This window comes from Drosophila suzukii, chromosome Y (genome assembly GCF_043229965.1).
Source record: "Drosophila suzukii chromosome Y, CBGP_Dsuzu_IsoJpt1.0, whole genome shotgun sequence".
NCBI classification, from domain to species: domain Eukaryota; kingdom Metazoa; phylum Arthropoda; class Insecta; order Diptera; family Drosophilidae; genus Drosophila; species Drosophila suzukii.
The window spans coordinates 11,824,682-11,852,639 of NC_092085.1; the positions used below are offsets into that span (position 1 = coordinate 11,824,682).

The 27,958-nt window shown below is 41.9% G+C and overlaps 3 protein-coding genes across 3 annotated transcripts in view; 1 reads left to right on the top strand and 2 right to left on the bottom strand.

The window, feature by feature from the left end:
• Nucleotides 1-12,541, bottom strand: part of kl-3 (dynein heavy chain 8, axonemal kl-3) — an 895,452-nt gene extending 882,911 nt beyond the window's left edge. Inside the window, exon 1 of the mRNA XM_070997912.1 lies at nt 11,186-12,541. Within this exon, the coding sequence (XP_070854013.1) occupies nt 11,186-12,211 (1,026 nt within the window). The 5' untranslated portion in view covers nt 12,212-12,541. The remainder of the gene's footprint in view (nt 1-11,185) is intronic.
• A 1,178-nt stretch (nt 12,542-13,719) lies between these two features.
• On the top strand, nt 13,720-15,955 carry LOC139353748 (uncharacterized). The gene is made up of 5 exons (XM_070998070.1): nt 13,720-13,868; nt 13,930-14,188; nt 14,267-14,598; nt 15,505-15,653; nt 15,840-15,955. The coding sequence occupies exons 1-5, from the start codon at nt 13,720-13,722 to the stop codon at nt 15,953-15,955; spliced, it is 1,005 nt and encodes a 334-aa protein (XP_070854171.1).
• A 9,650-nt stretch (nt 15,956-25,605) lies between these two features.
• LOC139353749 (uncharacterized) lies at nt 25,606-27,339 on the bottom strand. Its single transcript, XM_070998071.1, has 3 exons — nt 27,240-27,339; nt 25,692-27,152; nt 25,606-25,628 (listed from the first exon to the last, which is right to left on the bottom strand). The coding sequence occupies exons 1-3, from the start codon at nt 27,337-27,339 to the stop codon at nt 25,606-25,608; spliced, it is 1,584 nt and encodes a 527-aa protein (XP_070854172.1).
• Nucleotides 27,340-27,958: the final 619 nt, after the last annotated feature.

Consider the following 27,958-nt stretch of genomic DNA (forward strand, 5'->3'; position numbering starts at 1 on the left):
TGACGCAATGATGAGACAAGAAATATCGGCACAACCCGATGTCAGCGGCAGAAACTGACATATGTCCTAGATCGAGATATTCTTTTATGAATGCTGCATATTGAGCCTTCAAAGATGGCTGACGATTCAACTTTCTCTCTAGGGACAATAATCTTCGATAAGCTTGCTGGTAGGACTCTCCCAAAAGATCTAGATTAAACTTGGCAGGCAGCCGAACAGAATAATCACCAGCTGGCAAACGATTGACGTGTCTTACGAAATGTGCTTCACAGTCCAATTCTTCCTTAGTAGCGCGTATAATTGGCTCGGCGCAGCTTTCCACTTCCCAAAATCGTCGAAGAAGATCATCTAACCGATCGAAACTATTCTCTCTACTAGCGAGAAGTTCATCTTGAGACGACATTAAAACCGAGCCATTGGAAAGGCCATAGCCTCCAGAAACAACCCAACCCAGACGCGTCTTTTGAATTAGGGGTAATCCAGGTGGGAGCTTGATTTGGCCAACGCACAACATCTCGAAAAAGAGGCTGGCTCCGATTAAAAGATCCACCCGCTGGGGAGCATAAAACCTTGGGTCAGCTAACTGTATATTTTTGGGTATGTTCCAGCTGCCAATGTCGACGTTGAAGCTAGGCTGTCGCTCTGTTATGTTCGGAGCAATCACCGCGGTAATGTTGGCCGAGTATTCGGAAGTTCGGGAGTGAATCGTAATATTGACCGAGTGACCGTCCGTCACAAAACTGGAATCTCCAACTCCAGTTACAGATGCTGAGGATTTTACTTTCTTTACTTGAAGCTGATTTGCGAATCGGGGCGTTATTAGATGCAGTTGAGAGCCCGAATCGAGTAGAGCTCGACAGGGAACGAAAACCCCAGAACGGTTTTTTACTAAAATGCTAGCCGTTGCTAAGAGCACAATATCATTACTAAATTCCTGTGCAATAAGAGCAGTCGAAGTGGAAGGCAGTGCAGAGGGTGAAGCAGAAGGAAGTGCTTCTTGAAGCTGTGCTCCTTCTTGTGAAGGAAAAGAAGGTGAGTTTCCCAGATGAAGCAGGGTGTGGTGCTTAGATCCGCATGAACGACAACTACTAGAGTTGCATTGCCGAACTTGATGACCAACCTTAAGACAATTTATGCAAAGACCGAGCCGCTTCGCTTCTTGAAACCTATTCGCAGGAGACAGGATTTTAAAATTCTGACAATAAGAAATGGAATGCCCTGTATCATTACAGAATATACAAATCCAGGGGTTAGCGTTCGAGGCAACAAATGCTGATCTACGCGCATTGGGTATTCTGTTACTTCCCACCTGATTGCCCGGCGTATAGTTTGCCATGGCGAAATCCATAGTCTCCAACGTCCTGCATCGCTGCTCCAGAAATGATGCCATTGACTCCCACGTAGGAATTAAATTGACGAAGGCAGGGTCCTCTAATCGCTCTTCCCACTTTGCCTGACTTGCCGGATCCAACCTTTGGAACAGAACTTGGACGATGATGCATCCTGCGATTTGTTCTGTCGTGCCCAGTCCCTTGAGAGCACGAATATGAGCATTGAATTTATCGGACAGATCCCATAGTGTCGAGACGGAACCACTCTGCACCGCCTTTAGTCCCAGGATCTCAATAATGTGTGCCTGAAAAACCAAACGTCGATTATCAAATCTATTTTTCATCAAATCTAAAGCAATTGCGTAGTTGCCATCCGAAATTTCCAATGAGCGAATAGTTTCCAACGCTGCGTCCCTCAGGCATGATCGTAGATGCTGCAGCTTTTCTACGTTGGTGAGGTCCGGATGACTATCTATGATCGTGGTAAACATAGAATAAAAGTCAGACCAATTTGCATAACCTCCAGCGAATTTTGGAAGCTCCAGTGGGGGCAGCAATGCTGCCCTATGTCGAGGCTGACGCTGCTGGGGGCCGAAAACTCCCGGAGTGATGCCGTCAGCAAAAGTTGAATGCGAAAGAAGCTGTGAGGTGCGCTTTGAAATTTCGGATCGAACCGATGACTTCAGAGTTACGAGAATGTCATCAAATTTCTCACTTAAATCACTTTCAATTTCCTCTAAATCCAACTCTTCGAGCTCACCGAGCACCTTTTTAAATGACTCTTGAAGCTCATCAATCAACTCTAACCTCACATGAAGACCGGATTCGTCGCATGAAGTTAACGCCGCACTTGATAGGGAATCCACTAAGCGCTCCACTCTATTAAATAAAGCCGTTGCCTTGCGCTTTAAAAATATTGCCCTGTTTGCATCAGCGGTAACATCTCCAAAAGCTCCCGTAGGCATGGCTACAACAACAACAGAAGACGAAATGCCCGAAATTCGGCTCCAGCGGGAAGATGAGCGCAAAGCAAACGAGGGAATAACAGCCCGTTACTTGGCTATGTACGCTTCTATGTATAGCTGATTTTGCGCCTTATGTGTAAATTTCCGCAATCACCAACTGCTATTTATTTATAGCGCTCACTGCATTTAAGGCCTTATGATTGTTGCTACGCCAATGCACCGCAGAAACAAGAATGAAAAAAGTCAATAAATAGACTTATATGATTTGCACTTAGTATTATTTATGCACAAATCACGTCGGGGTCACCAATGTTGAACTAATAAGCTTTTTTATTAGTTGTTGCTAAATTAAAATACGAATTTCAGGTTGCTTTAGGCTTGTTAACAATTTATTAGCGAGAGAGAGTACAGCAGGCGAGACGAGAATGCGTTTTATGTCGAGATCAGAATTCGTACTGATTTACAAAGGGACAGCCAGCCGAAAGCTGGGCCGAAAAATGCAAGTACACAAAAGACGAGAGAGCTAGATAAAGAGAGCTACCTTTCGCGATGCCATTAATATAAGAGATCGAATTAAGAAGTTAGTTGGCTGCTGCGGCTGCGTGACCCGACAGACACTTTTCTGGACTTTACCATTTTGACCTTCCAAATACATTTTTAGAGGTTTGGAAATATATATTTTCTTTAATAGCCGGTAAGGCCTAGGAAGCTTCCAGCCAGCGAATGTTTTTTGGAATTGGGTATTTTAAATATGTAGATATTTTTCGGGTCGAATTTGATTACATTGTGAGAAACAACGTAACCCAGAAATGTGGTTTCTAATTGGAAGAACTTGAATTTTTCAATTGAAATTTTCATATTTACGTTCAGCAATATATTAATTATGACGGTTAAGTCTTTGTAGTGTTGTTCTATTGTCTTAGAAAATATAATAATGCCATCCATATAAACATGACATGTTTTACCTACTTGTTCTCTCAAAATATCATCCATTGCACGTTGGAATATTCTGGGAGCGTTCGTTAGCCCAAATGGCATTCTCAAGAATTCATATTTTCCAATATTTATAGAAAATGAAGTTTTTTCATGAGAATCTGGTGAAACCCAGACTCCAAGTCGATCGTGGAAAAGTGTTTAGCTTTCCCAAGGTTTGACAAAATCACCGAACGATCTTGCATTAGATATCTGTCCTAAATGGAGTTTTTATTAAGTTTGTTTATAGTCTATAACTATCTTCATCTCATTTTCCAAATCCATTCTTTGATTTGGAATTGATTCACTCATATTGTTTGCTTCATTGTTGTCGGATAGTTTAACGACGGCATGTTCAGGACTTTTAAATCCCAAACTTGTAGTTTTGTCGGATAGTTCAACGATGGCGTGTACAGGATTTTGTAATCCTAAACTCGTTTTACTTTGATTTGCCTCTTCAGACTCAATTCTGATTTGGGCCTATTCATCAAAGTATTTTTGTATAATAACTTCCTTTAATGGAATAATGATTTTTTCTTCGGATAAGGACAGTTGATAAAAGAGCTGCCATCGTTATAAATCAATTTTTCTTCTTTGCCCCCATATCTCATTACTTTTTCTATGTCAATTACAGCTCCAATTTTTATACCCGTTACTCGTAGAATTAAAGCGTATACTAGATTCGTCGGAAAGTATGTAACAGGGAGAAGGAAGCGTTTCCGACCCCATCAAGTATATATTTTCTTGATCAGGATCACTAGCCGAGTCGATCTAGCCATGTCCGTCTGGCCGTATGAACGCTGAGATCTCGGAAACTATAAGATAACTGTGGCTCCTACAGTTTTGACGCTAGAATACAAATTTTAACTGAAATGTTTTGGTCTCGTCAATACCTATCGATTGATCCAAAAAAAAATTTGCCAGGCCCACTCTAATGCCCATAACGCTTAAATCTGTATTCCGCCGGTAGGTGGCGCATTTTAATCTCGAGTTGCTGCTTGCATATCTCTATTTAGCTGAGTAACGGGTATCTGATAGTCGAGGTACTCGACTATAGCGTTCTTCCTTGTTTTTGTTCTTTTCCTTCTCTTTGTTTCCTTTCCTTTCACTTTAAACATGTTTTGGTTTTCCTTTCTTTTATGCCGAAATATTTCACCCCTCTCACATTTTACCTTTGTTTCGCAACTTCGTTTTTCATTTCTTAACCCAAAAAAAAATTAACAAAAAAATAAGCACTTAATTGATCATACTATTTATAGGGCTCTGCTGGGATATTTTTTACATTTTTTCACGCTTTGGGGACTTAAAAAAACTGTTCAGTCTTCGGGGCTGCAGTATTTGGATTGCAACTGGCGTGCTAAGCATGGCGCGAACTACTACTACGCTTAACCAGCGTGGTCGGCGCAAAGGGCTTTGGGCCTCCCGGCTGAAATCCGGGAGAGAGGCGGAAAGCAGCTCGCTCTGGTAAGCTGAGCAAATTCCCTGGCTCGGGAAAGATTTCCAACTTAGAAAACGGAGTGCTGAGTGGCTGGAAATTTTCTATCTCCTGCGAATTGACTTGTGGCTTTCGGTCTGGGCGAATTGGTTTATGGCTGGATGGGGAAGTATCTTTCCCTGGTTCGGGAAAGATTTCCAACTTAGAAAACGGAGTGCTGAGTGGCTGGAAATTTTCTATCTCCTGCGAATTGACTTGTGGCTTTCGGTCTGGGCGAATTGGTTTATGGCTGGATGGGAAAGTATCTTTCCTTCTGGTTGTTTTGTTAATTGGAGGCTGCTTGGTGATTTTGCGGCTGTGTGCCAAGCTGGAGACACATCGAGGGAACGAGAAAGAAATTGCATAAGCATTCCCTTAGATCGGCTATACATAAAGTTTGGTATATTTTCCTAACATGGCAGCATGAAATCAAAAAAAATATAACTCCTTTTCGTTTTCAAAATTCCGTTGGTCTGCACGAGGAGGCTTTCCGTTACGGTAAGAAAAAAAAAGATTTCTTTTTTCAAGGCCCCGAAACCTTTTGGAGCTGCTGGACTGTCCTCCTTGACGATCAAAATCGAAAAGAATTTGCCGAGCTCGTGGCTAAGGTATGTTACCCCCAACCGGATGTATTGGCCGCCAAAGATGGAACCAATCAACTGATTTTTTTCCTATTCTCAAAAGTCAAAACCAGGAATGGCAATTTGCTCTGAGTTTTTGCCCTTGCCTTGTTCTGTATCTTTTGATGGGTTGTTCTTGCTGCCTACATTTGGGGATTCCTAATGAAAGCTCGAACCAGCATTTCTACACTGTTACATACTTTCCAACGAATATAGTATAAGCCTTTACTCTACGAGCAACGGGTATAATAACAGGTAGGATAATGTAAAAAAAAACAAGAAATAACGCTATGGTCTAGTACCGCGACTATCAGATACCCATTAATCAGCTAATGGGACCAAAGGAAATGGAGATATGCAAGCAGCAAAGCGAGACTGAAAATATAAGACCTAGGCTCTTGGGATTCGGCATGCAGATTCCTGAGCTTCCTACTCAGCGCAAGTTTGTTTTAGCAGGGTGCCACGCCCACTTTAACGCCCACAAACCGCCAACAAACTTCAAAAAATCGTATGTATGAACGCAGATATTTAGGAAACTATCAAAGATAGAGAATTGGGATTTCAGATTTAGATTACATAGCTTTGTACGCAGCGGAAGTTTATTACGCAAATATGCCACGCCCACTTTAACGCCCACAAACCGCCTAAACCTGTGGCGCATACAATTTTCATGCTAAGTACAAATTTTTAACTGAAATGTATTAGTCTCGTCAACACCTATCGATTGATAAAAGAAAAAATGTTTGACACGCCCACTCTAACTCCCATAACGCTTAAATCAGTCTAACGCCCACATAACCATATATTGAGAGCAAAGAAAAACACCTCTTAACGAGTTAAAAAGTAGAGGCGAACGCGCTTTTAATAAAAATTTCTGATATCAACAATTGTGACAAAAAATGATATAACATTCGAAAAATAAATAAACTATATTAAACTTATTAAAATTTACTGTTAAACTATTATTAAAGTAGAGGCGAACGCGCCTTTAACAAAAATTTCTAATATCAACAATTGTGACGAAAAATGATAAAACATTCGGAAAAATAAATAAACTATATTAAACTTTTTTATTCGGCACGCTACAACAGAAAATTTACGTGTAGGTAAATAAATATTTACTGTTGCGGGCCGAAATCATAAATTTAAAATAGTTTATTTATTTTATCGAATCGATATATTATGTACATTATAACATCATGCAACTCGCACTCATTCGAATCATAAACGCAACAAACTTTCGCCCCATCCAAAAGCTCTTCTGAGTTATAGGGAAGCGAAATATCACAACAAATTGGATTATTTCCTTTGAGCCATTTTAAAGCTTTAAATATTTAACTAACATTTATTAATGACTACCAGACGCTTTCCTTATTAATGGGGTTTCCAGGTACTAATATAGTCAAATCCTGATTTTTACTCGTTACTCGTAGAGTAAAAGGGTATACTAGATTCGTCGGAAAGTATGTAACAGGCAGAAGGAAGCGTTTCCGACCCCATAAAGTATATATATTTTTGATCAGGATCACTAGCCGAGTCGATCTAGCCATGTCCGTCTGTCCGGCTGTCTGTCTGTCCGGATGAACGCTGAGATCTCGGAAACTATGAGAGCTAGGCTATTGAGATTTGGCGTGCAGATTCCTGAGCTTCTTACGCAGCGCAAGTTTGTTTCAGAGGAGTGCCACGCCCACTCTAACGCCCACAAACCGCCCAAAACTGTGGCTCCTACAGTTTTGATGCTAGAATAAAAATTTTAACTGAAATGTATTGGTCTCGTCAATACCTATCGATTGATCTAAAAATTTGCCACGCCCACTCTAACGCCCATAACGCTTAAATGTGTCTACCGGTAGGTGGCGTATTTTAATCTCGCTTTGCTGCTTGCATATCTCCATTTCTCTTTGATCCCTTTAGCTGAGTAACGGGTATCTGATAGTCAAGGCACTCGACTATAGCGGCTCCTACAGTTTTCATGCTAGAATAAACATTTTAACTGAAATGAATTGTTCTCATCAATACCTATTGATTGACCCACAAAAATGGCACGCCCACTTTAACGCCCACAAACCGTCCACAAAATATTGCCACGCCCACTCTAAAGACCACAAACCGCCCAAGCCTGTGCAGCCCACAATTTTCATGCTAGATACAACATTTTAACTGAAGTGTTGGTCTCGTTAATACCTATCGATCGATCCAAAAAAAATTTTCCACGCCCACTCTAAAGCCAAAAACGCTTATATCTGTCTACCGCCCACATTAACATATATTAAGACCACGGTTAGGTTACGCACTTCAATCTCGCTTTGCTGCTTGCATTTTTCCATTTCCCTTTGGACCCTTAAGCTGAGTAACGGGTATCTGATGGTCGTGGTACTCGACCATAGCGTTCTTCCTTGTCAAGTTGGAATTTGAATTTTAGTTAGAGTTTACATTTTTGTTATTATAACCGTTACTCGTAGAGTAATAGGGTATACTAGATTCGTCCAAGCCTGTGCAGCCCACAATTTTCATGCTAGATACAACATTTTAACTGAAGTGTTGGTCTCGTTAATACCTATCGATCGATCCAAAAAAAATTTTCCACGCCCACTCTAAAGCCAAAAACGCTTATATCTGTCTACCGCCCACATTAACATATATTAAGACCACGGTTAGGTTACGCACTTCAATCTCGCTTTGCTGCTTGCATTTTTCCATTTCCCTTTGGACCCTTAAGCTGAGTAACGGGTATCTGATGGTCGTGGTACTCGACCATAGCGTTCTTCCTTGTCAAGTTGGAATTTGAATTTTAGTTAGAGTTTACATTTTTGTTATTATAACCGTTACTCGTAGAGTAATAGGGTATACTAGATTCGTCGGAAAGTATGTAACAGGCAGAAGGAAGCGTTTCCGACCCCATAAGTATGTATATTCTTGATCGGGATCACTAGCCGAGTCGATCTAGCCATGTCCGTCTATCCTTCTGTCCGTATGAACGCTGAGATCTCGGAAAATATAGGAGCTACAATACTGGGATAGGGCATGCAGATTCCTGAGATTCCTGCGCAGCGCAAGTTTGTTCCACGCGCACTCTAACTCCCACAAACCACCCAAAACTGTGGCTCCTACAGTTTTCATGCAAGATAAACAATTTTAACTGAAATGTATTATTCTTATTAATACCAATCGATTGAACCAAAAAATTTGCCACGCCCACCGTAACGCCCACAAACCGCCCACAAACTTCGAAAAATAGTAAGTATGAACGCGGATATTTCGCAAACTATAACAGAAAAACAATTGGAATCTCAGATTTAGATTCAGTAGCCTTGTACGCAGCGCAAGTTTGTTACGCGAATATACCACACCTGTGGCGCCCAACATTTTTATGCTAGATACAAAATTTTAACTGAAATTTATTGGTCTTGTCAATACCTATCGATTGATCAAAAAAAAATGTTCCACGCCCACTCTAACACCCACAAACCGCCCAAAACTGTTGCTCATACAGTTTTGATGATAGAATAAAAATTTAAACTAAAATGCATTGTTCTCATCAATACCTATCGATTGACCCAAAAAAAAGGTGTGCCACGCCCACTTTAACGCCCACAAACCGCCCAAGCCTGTGACGCCCACAATGTTCATGCTAGATAAAAAATTTTAACTGAAATGTATTGGTATCGTCAATACCTATCGATTGATAAAAAAAAAATGTTCCACGCCCACTCTAACACCCACAAACCGCCCAAAACTGTTGCTCATACAGTTTTGATGCTAGAATAAAAGTTTTAACTGAAATGTAATGTTCTCATCAATACCTATCAATTGACCCAAAAAAAAGTTTGCCTCGCCCACCCTAACGCCCATAAACCGCCCACAAACTACAAAAAATCGTACATATGAACGCGGGTATCTCGGAAACTCTCAAAGATAGAGAATTGGGATTTCAGATGAAGATTCCGTAGCCTTGTTCGCAGCGCAATTTTGTTACGCAAATATGCCACTCCTACTCCAACCCATACAAGCCGCATAAGCCTGTGGCGCCCACAATTTTCATTCCAGATAAAAAAGTTTAACTGAAATGTATTTGTCTCGTCAATACCTATCGATTAATCCACTCTAACGACCATAACGCTTAAATCTATGTACCGCCGGTAGGTGGCGCATTTCAACCTCACTTTGCTGCTTGCATATCTCCATTTCCCTTTGGTCCCCTTAGCTGAGTAACGGGTATCTGATAGTCGAAATACTCGACAATAGACGTTCTTCCTTGTTTAATCTAGAATGAAATTTTTTTTGGATCAACCGATAGATATTAACGAGACTAATACATTTCAGTTAAAATTTTTTACCTAGAATAAAAATTGTGGGTGCCACGGGTTTGGGCGGTTTATGGGCGTTAGAGTGGGTGTGGCATATTCGTGTAATAAACTTGCTTATAGTGGGCGTGGCACTCTACTGAAAGAAACTTGCGCTGCACAGAATCTCAGGAATCTGGATTCCTAATCCCAGTACTGTAGCTCTTATAGTTTCCGAGATCTCAGCGTTCATACGGACAGACGGACACACGGTCAGACGGACAGACGGACATGGCTAGATCGACTCGGCTAGTAAACCTGATCAAGAATATATATATGGGGTCGGAAACGCTTCCTTCTGCCTGTTACATACTTTCCGACGAATCTAGTTTACCCCCTTTATTCTACGAGCAATAATCCGACAAATACCAAAATGTTTTTGGTGGAAACACAACAAAGTTTCAATCTAACTTAAAGCCACCTATATATCATTTCTAAACTTTTACACCGTTTTATTATATCAACCGAAGTATTTTGCAAAAAAAATAAGGAAGAACGCTTTAGTCGAGTACCGCAACTATCAGATACCCGTAACTCAGCTAATGGGACCAAAGGTAAATGGAGATATGCAAGCAACAAAGCGAGATTAAAATGCGCCACCTACCGACGGTATACAGACTTAAGAGTTATGGACGTTAGAGTGGGCGTGGCAATTTTTTTTTTTGATCAATCGTTAGGTATTCCCGTGACCAACACATTTCAGTTAAAATTTTGTATCTAGCATGAAAATCGTGGGCGCCATAGGTTTGGGCGGTTTGTGGGCGTTAGAGTGGGCGTGGCAAACTTTTTTTTGGAAAATCGATAGGTATTGATGAGAACAATACATTTCAGCTAAAATTTTTATTCTAGCATCAAAGCTGTAGGAGCCACAGTTTTGGGCGGTTTGCTGAAACAAACTTGCGCTGCGCAGAAATCTCAGGAATCTGCGTGCCTAATCCCAGTATTGTAGCTTGTATAGTTTCCGAGATCTTAGCGTTCATACGGACAGACGGACAGACGGACGGACAGACGGACAGACGGACACGGCTAGATCGACTCGGCTAGTGACCCTGATCAAGAATATATATACCTTATGGGGAAACGCTTCCTTATGACTGTTACATACTTTCCGACGAATCTAGTATACCCTTTCACTCTACAAGTAACGGGTATAAATATTTCACTTATCTGATTTTCCTTACATTTTTGTAATACTAAGATTTGGCTGAATAGAAATTAGGCAGACGGGCATGACAAATAGCCACAGCGGTCAAGAGTATATTTACTTTATGGGATCGGAAAGATTGATTTTACCGGTTACATAACTGTCCACGAATCTAGTATACCCTTTTGCTCTATGAGTAACGCGTGTAGATATTAAAACATGTTTTCCTTTCCGTTCCTAACATTTTAGCAGACAGACATTGAGGTTTTTTCAATTAAGTGCGTTTTTGACTAACGTGAAGGGCTTATAGATTATTATTTTTTAAAGTTAACTTACTTTCAAAAGTCTCGAGGATCGAGACAATGTCAAACAATCCTTGTGGTTATTAAACGCTCGGGACGTAACGAATTCCGTTATGGTCGTATACCTGGCCAACATTCGACGCCAATTAACCAACATTTGCAAAGGTCCTACATCGGGTGTGTCCCTCTGGATTTGCTTTCCCTCTACAAGTATTCCTTGTATTTGCCGAAGCCATTGCTCAAAGTAACGTTCAACCAGCCGCACTCGTGTAACTATTTTCGAGCTAGCTTCAATCTGCCATCGAACAAGTAATAATCCTTTGAACAGATCATGCGAAACATCGAAGTTTACTCGCGAGGAAACCGTGGCTTCTGATGACTTTAAAAACGTATTATACATATTAAGTATATGAAAAAACTTTTGCAGTTGCTCTTTTTCTGCCAAACCAAACTCCGTTACAGCCTCTATGGATGGTTTTAAAACGTGATCCATAAAAGTTTTTACCACGTTTAGGCAAGAGTTTCGCTCTTCTGCGTTAATCATGAATAGTGCCACCTCATCACTAACCGACCGGTTTTCAACTGATTTTTCGTTGTTTTGTCGATATACAACAATCCATTTACCAATCATATCAACTGAATCCGACTTTAAACATATTGCGCGGTGAACTTCGGTATATTTAAGCTTATCTTGATAGCGACCGGAATCCGTAGGGTATCCTATCATTGATGCATTACTAATCATTACTGCCATTGGCCCTTTCTCCTCGAATAGACCATTAAGATTTTCAACGTATTTGCTCTCGTCCACTATACCAGTTACTATTTCCTCAGGATCTAGTCCCGACAAATCTGCACAAATTTCTAGGACATACCGCTGGTTGGCGCCAAGACTTGAAATCCGTTGTTGGCGCATTTCTCGAAGCAACTGAAATCTTCTTCGCTGTTGCTCTTCACGTTCCTGGTCGCTTACACTAGGTCGTCGGGCAGCCCGTTTTAATATTGTGCGAGAAACGCCAAACAGTTTTCGCAATCGTTTGATATTTCTTTCAGAATCCATTTTGTGAAATATTATATTATTACTCGACCAAAAATATATTTGTACTACAGTTATAATAAAATGGTTGTATTTTTTCAATGGTATACACTACGTTTAAGGAAAAGCATGCTTTAATGCTACTATGGACAATAGATTTTAATATTTTCAAAAAAAAATTGGATCTGAAACAAAATGCTAACAGTATCTGGTCATTGCGGCAGTGTTGCTGCGAACAAAAGCCCATAAGGGCGTTTAATTTCTGGAGGGGGAGTCGAGCGTCAGTTTTATCCAGATGCCTAAACCTTCGAGCTCGCACTGTCCTCTGCTCTCCATCTCTTCCTAAGTCTCCGTTCCGATCTGGAGTCCTTTAAGCCGGATTTAAAAATATTATTGTTATTATTATATTTTTTTTTTCTGGAGTTTTCTTGGACTTTTCACAGCAGGCTTTAACCGCTTTAGATAAGTTCAAATTACTAATAATTGCCGGTCGTACAGCCAGCTTTTTGAACCCTATTTCAACTAACTTTTTGTATTATATAATGTCTTAATCCAAAAGTGATTATTCCGACACAACGGTACTTAATTTATGAGTGATTCTTTCTGAAACGTATTGAGGTTTTCTTTATGGTCTCGAAACGATTTCATATTTTTATACCATTTATATAGAATTTATAAAAAAACAAGGAAGAACGCTATAGTCGAGTACCTCGACTATCAGATACCCGTTACTCAGCTAAATAGAGATATGCAAGCAGCAAAGCGAGATTAAAATGCGCCACCTACCGGCGGTATACAGATTTAAGCGTTATGGGCGTTAGAGTGGGCGTGGTAAATTTTTTTTTTTAACCAATTGATAGGTATTGACGAGATCAATACATTTCAGTTAAAATTTTTTTATCTAGCATGAAAATTGTGGGCGTCACAGGTTTTCGCGGTTTGTGGGCGTTAAAGTGGGCGTGGCAAACTTTTTTTTGGGTCAATCGATAGGTATTGATGAGAACAATACATTTGAGTTAAAATTTTTATTCTAGCATCAAAATTGTAGGAGCCACAGTTTTGGGCGGTTTGTGGGCGTTAGAGTGGGCGTGGCAAACTTTTTTTTGAGTCAATCGATAGGTATTGATGAGAACAATACATTTCAGTTAAAATTTTTATTCTAGCATCAAAACTGTAGGAGCCACAGTTTTGGGCGGTTTGTGGGCGTTAGAGTGGGCGTGGCACTGTGCTGAAACAAACTTGCGCTGCGTAAGAAGCTCAGGAATCTGCACGCCAAATCTCAATAGCCTAGCTCCCATAGTTTCCGAGATCTCAGCGTTCATCCGGACGGACAGACAGACGGACAGACGGACAGACGGACAGACGGACAGACGGACAGACGGACAGACGGACATGGCTAGATCGACTCGGCTAGTGATCCTGATCAAGAAAATATATACTTTATGGGGTCGGAAACGCTTCCTTCTGCCTGTTACATACTTTCCGACGAATCTAGTATACCCTTTTACTCTACGAGTAACGGGTATAAAGATATGAACAAGAAAAAAGAGCCCTACACTCTTAAAAAGTCGGAAGTCGTAACCAACGACGATAAGAAGAGCGAGATCACGGCTCCGATTACCCTAGTCCCTGTGACGTCGACCCCTACCAAGGCCAGCGAACAAGGCAGCCGGCCACAAGCGTAGGTGTGGCTAGTCCAGCCTAAAGGGGATCGCCAAAGCCGGTCTCGTGGAGAGTACCAGGGCAAAGGAGTTCAAGAGGGTACCACCTAACCAGGCAGGACCTCTTGAACGCAAGAAAGCTTTTCGGATCCTCAAACGGCTGGCCACCAACCCGATACGAGAGGATCAAGCGTCAAAATTGGACTACCTAAAAATACAAGAGGACATAGCCTGGGCAAAGGCGGTAGTCCCAGACTTTGATATCGCTATGACCACCAGCAACAGCGACAAGCGAGAAAGGTCGATGGAGACAGCTCAACCAGCGAGCAAGAAGACCAGAGTAACCAACCGCGGCACATGGTCGAGATCCTTTGCTGAAGTAGTAAAGGATCGGAAGATCATTGGAGTCATTGACCAGAGCGATGAAAGCGAAAGGATCCCAAGGAACCAATGGGGTCTGGTTAGACGGGCCCTTGCGTCAGTGGCCTTAAAAGTGCTGGACCAGAACCCAGGTCCGCCACCCGATTGCACAGATGCAGGGTGGTACCAGGGCAACGTTAAGTTGATCGCCTGTGAAGACGAGAGGTCGGCAGCACTTTACAAGGCTGCCGCTAATAAGGTCGGCGAGGTCTACCCCGGGGCCAAGCTGGCAGTTTGCGAGGCCGCAGACATCCCGTCTCGACCGAGAGCGAGGGTGTGGCTGCCTTCGGAACCCTCGGATCCAGAGGCTATACTAAGCCTTCTGACCAGGTTCAACCCGAAACTTCCAACCCAAAGGACTTCCGCCCGATTAGTCTCTCTTCCTTCTTGCTGAAGACCCTGGAAAGGCTAATTGACACCCATATCAGGCGCACAGAACGCGTATCGTAAGGGCAGATCAACAGATACCGCCCTCCACTCTCTAGTGTCCAGTATAGAGAGAGATTTCCACAATAAGGAATACTCTCTGGCAGCGTTTCTAGACATAAAAGGAGCCTTTAACAACGTCACCCCAACGGCGATTACTGGTGCTCTGACTGAACTTGGCATTGAGCGGCCCATAGTGGGACTTATACACACCATGCTAACCAGCAGAGTAGTGTACTTCACTATGGGATCAGCCCACTCGACCAGGAATGTCAGCAGATGAACCCCACCAAGGGTCGAACTCTAACCTCTTTCATGGGGTTTAGTGGTCAGCAAACCGCTATCACGTCTAGAAGAGGCGGGCAGCGGCATGGGCAACAGGCTCTACGGGTCACTCCAATATCCTATCAAAACATTCATCCTTATTGCGCAGTACAGACTACATTCCACCCATAGTTACCTTCGAAAGAAGGTTCAAGATCTTTATACTTTAACTGGGACAACCTCCCACACCAATTCGAAAACGCTGTAAGCATATACACAGAAGGCTCCAAGCTTAACTCCCACACAGGTTGGGGTGTCTTCTCCCCCGAACTAGACATAAAAGTCTTATTCCGCCTACCAGACCACTGTAGTGTTTTCCAAGCGGAAGTCATGGCAATTCAGAAAGCCATGACCCACCTGGACATGTCAGTACATCATGACATAGATATTTTCATCTTCTCGGTCAGTCAAGCAGCCCTCAGGGCCCTCGTTTCCTACACAACGAACTCAAAAACAATCTCTGAATGCCGCAAATCTCTTAACGAGATGGCCACTCAATCTGAGAATTAACCTCATCTGGGTGCCTGGACACCGAAATATTGAGGGCAACTGCATAGCAGACGAGCTAGCAAGACAGGGGACAACCGCCGATATCCTTCGCGATAAGGACACGGTGGGTATGCCCTTGGCTACCTGTAAGCTCCATCTCAGGCAGAGATTGTATACACTTTCCAACAACCGTTGGAACTCAATCTCAACATGCCACAATTCTAGACTCACATGGCCAAACTACAACTCGAAAAGAACAAAAACTCTCCTACAATGTAGCAAGGAGGACATCTCCACTCTCATAAATGCCCTCACGTGCCACTGTCTTATAGGGACTCATGCGCTCAGGCTGGGACTCAGTTACCACGACTTCTGCCGAAGCTGCAAACCGATAGACGAAGAGGAGAGCATCGAACAACTCCTATGTTTTGCCGAGCGCATAACCTAAAGCGCTTTCAAACCCTAGGTAGCTACACACTTCCGAACCTTGCGGCCATTCAGGGCGTAAGCATCCAAAAACTCTTATGTTTCCTAAGAAGAACAAAATACTTCGCGAAAGCAAATGACCCATGAGCTAATGAAAAGGATCTAATCAGAGATCATGTGGTATCACGAAGGGCCAAATGTGGCCTAAGTGTGGGGATTAGGATCTAATCTCCAACCACTCCTACCTAACTTAACCTATAGGTGTTGCTGTGCACGTGAGAAAGTATTCAAAGATGGTTATCTTAGAGGAACATGTCCGATCGGGTTGGGGAATAATGTTTCCTATGATTGTAAAACTAATTTAGAAATCAAAAGCACACCAATAAAAAAAATCTCACAAGTTAATGATTCTCAGATGCGGAATATTTTTAAACACACATTTTTGTTTCCGCCATATAACGTTTAACTAATAAATTGTCAAAGATTCTCTCCTTTCCACAAATCATGTCATAAAAGGGATTCAAGCAAGAGCAACCCGAACATGCGCACCTGTACATTACCTGACCTCAATAAAAGGGACACATGCATAAATCTGAAGGCGCACGCTCATTGACGAGCGCAATAAAAGGGACACATGGACAAGTCTGAAGGCAAACGCTCATTGACAAGATCGTAGTCCTCACGCCAATGACCTCACGGCTGACTTCTAGCTCTAATACGTTCCCATAATAGGGGTTGAAATCACGACCGCGCAACAACTCGCAAGAAGCCGACATATCTCAGTCAAGGAAACAGTATCTATTCTCCGTACCTGTAATTTTAACTCGAAATAAAAAGTCAGAAGTTTATTTTGTATATTTAATCATTTATTATTGTATTGCAAACTTTTTCTTATATATAGAAATATATTTTCTGCTTTGATCTCGGGGATTTGCATAAAGAAGCAGGAGACATTTCCGACGTCATTTCTGGATTCCAAAATGTAAAGTGTTTACCATAATTCGTAGTTTTGAGATCATGTCCACCTCGATTCCTGAACATATTATTTGTGTTTAGAAGGTATTGAAAATGCTGACTATCTGTCCTTTAAATTGTTGAATAAATTGGTCAATTCCCTCGTTAAGTTGAATTTTGTTAAAATTGTTTTCTTGTAGGTCCTTACACATGTAGTCTCAACTTTAAAATGTGGTATACAAATTATTTTATTGTTTTGGAGCTACTTTTAAAAAATGTCAAAATAATGTGTGCATTGCTAATGAGCTAACGACTCCCAAAAAATGTCTGTAGAAATCGTTTTTTTCCACACCTTTACAAATAATTTGTTTTCCGCTTGTAATTGTCCTTAGATACTTTCGAGTTTGTGCAAAATTGTTTTCTCCATCGTTCCAAAAATGTCGTGATGTGTATTGGTTAACCGAATTGCAGTCTTTTGAGATTTTGTATTCAGCAAAGTAAAATCATATGGTGGTTCTATTAAATAACTATTTTTCAAGTTTGGATCTTTTTCAATTACAATTCTAATTTCCTTTAGAATAAAATTATTATTATTATCATAGAAAGATGTTCAATCAATCGAAACAGTATCTTTCAACATTTTTCTAATGTTTTGATTGTTTTGGGTGACTTTAATCTCCCTGATATTTCTTGGTCTCCTCCTACTGACTCACTAGTCGCTGTACCTCTATCCGCCCATGATTTTGTTGATGGTCTTTTAGAATTATCGTTACAGCAAGTAAGCTTTATACGGAATTCATTAAATAGACAACTAGATCTTGTGTTTGTTTCAGACCCGTCTGAAGTCACGGTATCTAGAATTGACGTACCTGAAGACCGATATCATCCAACAATGGAATTGACAATCTGCCTCCCATGCGTTGATACCCTCTCTCCTTTAGTTTCTCAAACTAAAGTGAGATGTTTCCGAAAATGTAACTATAAAAAACTTAACGACATGATTTCTCAATATAATTGGACAGAATTGTACAATTGTATGGATATTGAAAGTGCCACTGAACACTTCTATATAGTGTTACATACTTTTTTTAATGAATGCGTTCCTGATAGGTTTCCTTCAAAGACAAACAGGCCACCTTGGTTTACCAATGCGCTTCAAAGACTTAAAAACCTTAAGACAAACACTTATAAAAAGTATAAGAAATCGGGTAAGCCATCTGATTTTTCGAAATATGTGGTGGCTCGATCGGATTTTAATGTTCTCAATAGTCATTGCTATTCTATGTATTTAAGTCGATGTAAATTTGAATTTTCAAATGATCCGAAGCAGTTTTATAACTTTGTCAATGCCAAGCGTAAGTCGTCAGCATTGCCTTCATCGGTACGTTTTAACTCAATGGAGGCATCGACGGATTCTGAAATTGCTGATTTATTTGCCGAGTTTTTCCAAACTACTTATAGTTCGGCTGCTTGGTCAAATTCTAACTATCCTAATCCCTTAAACAAGGCAAATTGTATCTTTACCCCTGGAATTACGGAAATTTCTCTCGTAAGAGACTTAGAAAAAACAACGCCAACTTATTCTCCCGGTCCTGATGGACTCCCCGGGTGTGTGCTTAAGTTTTGTGCGTCAACCATATGTAAACCGATTCTTAAACTTTTTAATTTGTCTATTTCATCGTCAGTTTTTCCTACTATCTGGAAGGACTCTTTTATCATTCCACTTCACAAAAAGGGTGCGAAGGCGGATGCCCAGAATTACAGAGGTATTTCTAAATTGTCGGCAATTCCTAAAGCATTTGAACGTATTATTACTTCTCATTTGCAACATTTATGTTCCTCGCTAATATCACCGTGTCAGCATGGTTTTGTTAAGCGAAGATCGACCACCACCAACCTTCTGGAATTGTCATCTATTGTAATAAATGGATTTAAGAATAAAATGCAGACTGACGTTATATACACTGATTTTAGTAAGGCCTTTGACTCTGTCAACCACTCTCTTCTCTTATTCAAATTAAATCAGCTTGGGTTTCCATGTAATCTATTAACTTGGATTTCAAGTTATTTGAATGGTAGGACTCAGAGGGTTATATTCAAGAATGCTGCCTCAAAACTGATCTATGTGACATCTGGAGTGCCTCAGGGTATTCATTTGGGCCCTTTGCTGTTTACTTTGTTTATTAACGATCTTCCCCCTATCATAACACACTCTCGTGTACTAATGTATGCTGATGATGTTAAGCTTTGTTTATCACATAATGATATAGCGTCGGGTTTCAACTTACAGTCAGATATTGATTGTTTTCAGGGATGGTGTGAGTATAACCTTTTAAATTTGAACTGCCTTAAATGCAACGTTATGACTTTTTATAGGGGTACTCCTACTTTTGTTAGTTACTCTCTTCAAAATACGCCACTCGACCGTATATATTCAGTTAATGACTTAGGCGTTCTTCTGGACCCAAAACTTAAATTTGACTGCCACATAATGTCCACTGTCAGCAAGGCCATGAGTGTTCTTGGGTTTATAAAGCGTTGGTCAAAAGAATTTGATGACCCTTATACAACCAAATTATTATTTACCTCCCTTGTCCGTCCTATTTTGGAATATTGTTCTTCGGTTTGGAGTCCACAATATCAAGTGCATATTGACCGTATTGAGTCGGTACAAAAACAAACTCTTCATATACAATTCTTAGCTGAGAACGCTTTCCAGCTCGAGCGCCCAGCCGCCTTACCCAAGTCGTAAACAATTTCTTATAAACAATTCTTAGCTGGGATCCCCTTACTCAGCGTTCCCACAGAATCCCAATTAGGTCCCCCAATTCCTCCACCCGGCGAGCCCCAAAACTGCAGCGTACTCCGTTTAGCAATTGAGCAGAGAATTTGATCATCCGATTTCCCGACTCTCTTGAGTCAAACCATTGTCCAACTCTTAATGAGTTCCCCAATTCTCTTAAATCGATGATTGTTTATCATATAATCGGCTCTTGGCCAGTAGTCCGTTTTTGGATCCGAGAATATCGGTTCAGCAGAATAATAAATGTGAAGAGTAGAATGAAAGTCGGTATTATGGAAAAGTTGTAAAGTTGTAACTTAGTGAATAAAAAATTAAAATAAATTTTTTTTAAATTATTAGCAAGTGAAATAATTAATTTGCATGCGAATCGATACATTTTCACCACGTAAATTCACCAAATCACCGTTTTGATCAACTATGCGTATAGATAGTGTGCTTATTTCGCCACAGTTGATTGGTAACTAAATTATGTTATTTGGTGTCACTGTCATTTTATACCTAGGCGAAACATTAATACCAAACTCATGTAACGTATGATTCGGTGTATTATATACATAAGAACCGCTGATTATATTACAATCCAAACGAATTGAATTATTATACCCGTTACTCGTAGAGTAAAAGGGTATACTAGATTCGTCGGAAAGTATGTAACAGGCAGAAGGAAGCGTTTCCGACCCCATAAAGTATATATATTCTTGATCAGGATCACTAGCCGAGTCGATCTAGCCATGTCCGTCTGTCCGTCTGTCCGTCTGTCCGTCTGTCTGTCCGGATGAACGCTGAGATCTCGGAAACTATGGGAGCTAGGCTATTGAGATTTGGCGTGCAGATTCCTGAGCTTCTTACGCAGCGCAAGTTTGTTTCAGTACAGTGCCACGCCCACTCTAACGCCCACAATCCGCCCAAAACTGTGGCTCCTACAGTTTTGATGGTAGACTAAACATTTTAACTGAAATGTAATGTTCTTATCAATACCTATCGATTGACCCAAAAAAAAGTTTGCCACGCCCACCCTAACGCCCATAAACCGCCCACAAACTTCAAAAAATCGTAATTATGAACGTGGATATCTCGGAAACTATCAAAGATAGAGAATTGGGATTTCAGATTTAGATTCCGTAGCCTTATACGCAGCGCAAGTTTGTCACGCGAATATGCCACGCCCACTCTAACGCCCACAAACCGCGAAAACCTGTGATGCCCACAATTTTTATGCTGAATAAAAAATTTTAACTGAAATGTATTGGTCTCGTCAATACCTATCGATTGGTCCAAAAAAAATTTGCCACGCCCACTCTAACGCCCAAAACGCTTAAATCTGTATACCGCCGGTAGGTGGCGCATTTTAATCTCGCTTTGCTACTTGCATATCTCTATTTAGCTGAGTAACGGGTATCTGATAGTCGAGGTACTCGACTATAGCGTTCTTCCTTGTTTTTTAATATGTTCACGGTCTGTTCTGATCGATAGGTTTTTGTAGGATGTGGTTATAGTTAGTAGTAGTACAGATCCAGTTATTGTAATAACCTTGTCACCGATGTGGAAGAGGTTGTTTTTTTCATCAATACTTGGACTCGAATTATACTTGTTAAAATCGATAAGAGCGCACTCATTTCGACCATTCAATTTGATAGATGGAAAAAAGTTTGTATTTATAATGGAACTATTTCCATTCAAGGATAATGGAAGTAATCTAGACATTGTCACGAATCAGATGCTTCGGTATATGACTAAATGTTTCACATAAATAAAAAGAGTCGATATTTTTATGTCGACCCATACAGAAACAAGATCTTATTTTATCTTGTTTTTCACAATCTACGTCATCGAATGTCATAATAGAATTGTTTTTGGCTTCACTGGGGTCTAGTACACCGTTATTATGGGAGAAAGCATGAAATCCCATTCCTTTAATCGGTTTCATTAATTTCTCCAAGTACTCATGTTTAGGTTGATATAAACTTTTTGAAAGTATATAATTTATTCGAATTTTAATCCATTTGGACTCTCTATTAAATTCGAAGGCCCAACATTTAAAGCTCTTATTGTGTTCGGTAAGAGAGCACTATGTCGTGGTGGTTGATTTTTCTCGTTTTTATCGGTAATATTTCTATTAAAATTTTTTGCTTTTGACTTATTTAACGCATCTTTCAATCTAATGTACCTTATTCAATGAGAAATCTTTGATGGTTAAACATCAATAAAATGGGGAAACGTTTTTATAATCGCGTCAGTCGGATTTTTAATTGTAAAAACGGTGGTGGTCTAGTCGATAAGCTAATCAATACATTTCCGTTTGAAACCCATATTCCGGGATATAATTTTTGTTTTACAGAAACGGTTGGAACGCGGTGTTCAAGGAATAAACCCATTGGATGAAGCTTGCAAAGAGCACGATATTACATATTCTCACATATACTCTCTGCGTTTAGTGAACGACATAGGGCAGACTCCATATTAATTGACTAAGCCTGGTCGCGTGTCAAGGCACCAGATAGCAGTCTTGCTGAAAAAGCCTCAGCGTACTTTGTTACAAATATAACGAAAGCCAAGAAAAAATTTGGTGTGGTTTAACAAACTGATTCGTGCGGCTAGCTCAGAAGATTGTGTGTTCGTCCCACCAAATTTATATGACGTGACTGCCCCGTAGATCAGTGAGAAAACAAAGGGTTCAAATGGTAACAGTGGGATTTATTCTCGTGGTAATAGTACAGCGGGTGTGTGGCTGGGCTCGCTTCGGTATCTCCCGCTGGCTCCTGTGTCTCGGGACGCTCGTAGTGGCCGCCTCTGCTCGCTTGCCGACACACTGCCTCTGGGTCGCTTGACGCGCCTTAGACTCGCAGAGAATTCGGCCTTGTGGGCTTAGGGAAGCGTCACCGTTCTCAGACTCGGGTGAACAAGCTTTGCTCTCCAGGCCAAAGCCTTTCGAGGCAATACCTGTCCCTTGCTCTGTCCCGGACGGTACCGCTAGGTTCTTGCTCAGATCGCGCTGACAGTCAAGGCTACCGCCAGGAAGCAGTTCACTTCGCTTTACGCCTAGCGCAGGCGAACGTTCCACCCGGCTTCACCCTAATGCTTGAGCTCCGCACAGCGATGGTAACGTGGCTGCCGGAGATGTCTTCTGGCGTCGCTGCCGATGTCCTCTGCGCTGTCTCCTGACCAGTAGCTCGGTGTTCTGGCCCTCGGGGAGTTGGCCGGTTGCTGTTCGGGAACTTCGCCGGTAATCGCAGGGCTCTCCAGGCGAACGCCTCTTGAAACCGCAAATCGATCCACCGCTTGTCCGTCACGCCAGGTCCTGCTTGGTCGGGCAAGGTACGCTGGGTCTCAGACAACTTTCCTCCCCAAGGTTACGGTTCTTCGACTTAGGACTCCTTTGCTCTGACAGACCCGCCGGGCGACTCGCCAGGGTGTGGTCGTGACAAAGTTGGAAAACAAACGCCTTGACTTAGCCGTGTGATGCCTTCCGGAACTCAGCCACTTGTGTCTCAATTCGGAGATTCCTGATGTCCCAATCCCGAACGTTTCGAGGTGGCGTGCCCCTTGTGTGCTTCCCACGGCGCTGCTTCCGACGACTCGCTTGGTTGTGGCTCCCTCGTAGATTACCTGCTTGACTGACTGTTCTCTTGGTACTTTAACTGATACTTTACAACTAATGAGAAAGATCTGCAGTCCATTCGAAATATAACTATATATAGAGGAAGATATAGAAGATGAGAAAATGGAGAAAGAAAAGAGTGAGGAAGAAGGGACAAAACTTTTGCAGAGCTAGAAGATAATAACAATAGTAATAATTATGAATTTAATAACAGTAATTTGACCAGAGGAAATGTGTTGGATAAAGGCTATGGACCTAAAAAAACTGCAAACAATTTGTTACAGCCGACCCATTAATGAAAGCTTCTAACAGCACTGCTTTATATTCCGATGTTTTTATTAGTTAAATCAAATTACAAAATGAAGATAAAATCGTACGTATGGTCGCTCGATTGTCGGCGATATGTCTTGATTGGTGTCGTATCCAACCGATGAACTTATGTAAATTAATAAACGTTTCAAAATGTACTGGGGCGGTAACGACGACGATTCGTACCCGATCGTCAAAGTTGAGCAGAAGTCTACTCTGGGGGTCTTTCACACACTTTGTAATAAAAACTCAGAAATATGTTGAGCTTCACCAGTTGTATTCATTTGTATACTTTCAATCTTTGACTTATTGCTAACTTTGATTTACAAATTAGGAAATATAAAAGCTCGGTTATAAACGCGACCAGCTTCTCCTTATGTCTTCTTCGTAGTGTAGTGCTGCTAACACTAGCAGCAGAAATCTAACATTCGCTGTTAAAACTGCTGTTGTCCACTGCTTCTCAGAGTCGCCAGAAAACAGCTGTCCAGCTTCTCCTAATCGACAGAAACACCCGTTCATGCCGCCCCCAATACTGTACCCAGTATTCAAAGCCTTAGACCATGCTTAACTCTGAAAAGATTGAAGTGTGTTATGGAGTGAATGCGGGTATATTCAAAGGTGCATGGGTTGTGTACTTGGGATAGACTCTTCAGTAAATCTTGGCAAGGGCAAACGACAAATCTTTGACACAGACCTCTTGTAAATACCCGTTGAGGTCTTAATTGTAGCTACTCGAACGAGCCCATCGGCCCCAGGATGTAAGTCGATGATTCGCCCTAATTTCCAGTCAGAAGGACCAGTTCGATCATCCTTGATTATGATCATGTCGTTACGCTGAAGATTGTCAGTTTCGTGGAGCCACTTGGGGCGCGCCTACAGATGAGATAGCCAATCTGCACTCCATTTCCTCCAAAAGAGGCGAAACATCCTTTGACCATTCAGGAACTCTGTGTTTAATGAAGAATCCTTAAGACTCGGCTCAGGGAGTGACATCATCGAATCCCCGATTAAAAAATGTGCAGGGGTGAGAGCTTGCAAGTCATTTAAGTCAGACGTTAAGGGGCATAATGGCCGAGAGTTCAAGCACGCTTCTATCTGGACAAGAATGGTAGACAGCTGCTCGTACGTCATTCGAATCCCATTAAACGATCGATAAAGATGGGTTTTAACAGCTTTTACGTTGGATTCCCAGAGTCCTCCAAAGTTTGGACTATGTGGAGGATTGAAATGCCACTGAATGTTTCGACGAGTAAGTTCAGGAATTCATTGCTCCACAGCTTTAGAGACTTGTCGGATGAGATAAAGTTGGTTCCACAGTCGCTGTATAGATGTTGACAAAAACCCCTACGTATGATAAAGCGCTGCAGCGCCCACAGAAAATGCTGTGCCGATATTCCCGTGACTGCTTCCAAATGAATCGCTTTGCTCGCTAAGCAAATGAAAACTGCAATGTATGCTTTATAGCAAGTGTGACCTCTGAATCTGGATGACTTTATTTCAATCGCACCAGTGTAATCAACTTCAGTTGCTTCGAACGCCCGTTTGGACGGATTGGCTTGATGGTGACGGCCGGTGTTTGAAACAGGTTACGCACTGTCGCAGAATCCTTTTTACTGCCTGTTTACCGTTGACGATCCAGAAAACTTGATGAATTGTAGATAAAGTTAGTTGCACACCGCCATGTAAGGTGTTGTGATGAGCGTTCCTTATAACCAAAATCGTCAAGTGGTGAGCCTTTGGAAGGATTATTGGTGTGCGTTGAGACATGGAGAGCTGCAAAGCATTCTTGAGTCTGCCTTTAACTCTCATGAGCCCCTCATCGTCGAGAAACGGTGATAGCTGGCTGAGTTTGTTGTGTTTGGATAGAAATTTGTTGGATCGTAGTCTTGATAATTCTTCCGAATATACTTCTTGTTGAACCATCCGCACCAGTGCGAACAAAGCCTGTTGAAATTCAGATACCTGAATAGGGGCCGGTGAGTCTATCCGCTTTTTTGTGACGAGTATTCTAAATTATTCGTTTGACGTAGGCTGTAATGAATAAGAGTTTATTATAGGAGGAATATGATTCGATAAATTGTTGCACTTCTATACAAATGTGGGCTCCGATGTGCTTTAAGGATTGCTCTCCTGAAATAAGTTCTGATTTTGGGGACTGAACTGGATTGACAGGCCAATGCTCCTCTGAAAGATGCAGCCAATGTGGTCCGTTCCACCAAAGCGTGTGGTGTTTCAGCTGGGAAGGGGTGAGTCCGCGTGTAGCACAATCTGCTGGGTTTTCTTGCGTAAGAACATGTCTCCACTGCGATGGCGAGCTTGCCTCCAGGATTGCTCCAATTCTATTCGACACAAATGTCTTCCAACGCCTAGGGTCACCGCTGATCCAATACAGCACTATCATTGCATCCGACCAGTAGTGTACGTATATGGTGTGATGTGATGCTTGAAGTTGATTGACAATCCAATCGGCTAATTGTGTACACAGCAGGGCTCCGGATAACTCAACTCTCGGAATTGTTAGCGGCTTAACAGGTGTGACTCGACTGCGGGCGGCTAATAAGTTAACCTGCACGGAACCATCCGTACAACTAGCTCGAAGATAAGCGCATGCTGCATACGCCATGGATGATCCATCACAAAACATGTGTAGTTGCAACGTCGAGACATGCCTTAAATCGAAGCCTAACCACCGAGGGATGTGTATCTCTTCAATGTCGGGGAGCTCTTGAATGAGCTGTCGCCACCGCTCGGCGAGTTGATCTGGCAATGGGTCGTCCCAATCTAATGATGCGGGGGGCTCATCCTCGATACGAAAACTCCAAACTTCCTTCAACAGGATTTTCGCAGCGATGATCACTGGTGCCAGGTATCCCAACGGATCGAATAAGCGTGCTACTGTGGATAGTATAGAACGTTTGGTGAATATAGGATTGAGAGAAAACTTAAGATTAAAACCAAAACCATCTTTGTTTGGATGCCAATACAACCCTAAAGTTTTAATGGAGTCCTTATTGTCTATCTCAAAAATGCTACTGTTAGAGAGATCTGTAGTTGGGATGCTTTCTAAGATATCTGGATGGTTGGATGCCCACTTCTTGAGCTCCATGCCTGCTGATTGCAGAGCTGCGATGACATCATTGCGAATTTTTAGAGCTCCGTCGATGGTCTCGTGTCCTGTTTGAACATCGTCCACATAGATTTCTTTTTTAAGGACATGCACGGCCAGAGGATAGCGTTCGCGCTCGTCGGACGCAATCTGATGTATGACTCGAATCGCTGTGAAGGGTGCCGAGGCAGTGCCAAACGTTCCTGTAGTCAACAAATATTCCTTGATGAGTCCCTTTTCATCGCGCCAGAAAATTCGCTGATACTGGGCATCTTCTTCATGCATATCTATGCAGCGATACATTTTCGTTATATCGGCCACGAAGACATACCGATGGAGTCGCCAGTTGAGTATAACTCCTCCAAGATCGTTTTGTAGGGCGGACCTCCCGTTAGACGTTTTGCACGAAGCGTCGTATACGACGCGCATCTTTGTAGTTAAACTGTCGTCTTTGATCACAGCATGATGTGGAACGGTGCACGCAGAGATTGAGAGTTGCCTTTAAGCGTTGATCCTAGTGTGTTCTTCCTCACTACCTTTTACCTCTTTTATCTGCTTTAGATCAAAGTACTCTTGAATAGTGCTAGCATACTTCAGACTCTGGTCGGAGCGCAGACGCGGTACAAAATGCACCATCATGCACCATGGCTGTGGCGACCTCTGTAATTTGTCCTTTGGGCCACAGGTTCCTGGGTAGATTTTCGTCCACTACGATTACGACGTCGCCAACTGCCAGAGGATGTCGTTTGGGAAACCATTTAGATCGCTTGGTGATTATTGGGATGTATTCCTTCACCACCTCCTCCAGAAAAGATCGGCTAGTTCGTTTGCCTGGCGCCAACGTTGTCTTGGGCTTGACTTGCTTGTCAGTGGAGGCTTGAAGCCGTCTGCGGATTCTGGCAATAAATGGTTGGGAGTAAGTGCGTCATAGTCTCTTGCCTTCAAGGAAACGAAGGTCGGTGGGCGGGAGTTTATTACGTATTCCGCACATATAAGAGCATTTTTAAGACTTTCGTCGTTGTAATTGGCGTTCGGGGAAAATGATTTGAGTACCCCTTTAATCGATCGAATTAAACGTTCCCATGCACCGCCCATATGTGGTGCGGCAGGTGGATTGAAGCGCCATTTAACTTTGTCATATTTTATAACAAGCTTATCAAACTCAACATATTTTAGCTTCTCTTTGACAATTTTTTCAGTTGCTTAGAAGTTTGTTCCATTGTAGGAAAATTTTTCTTATTTCCTTGGGCGTCCC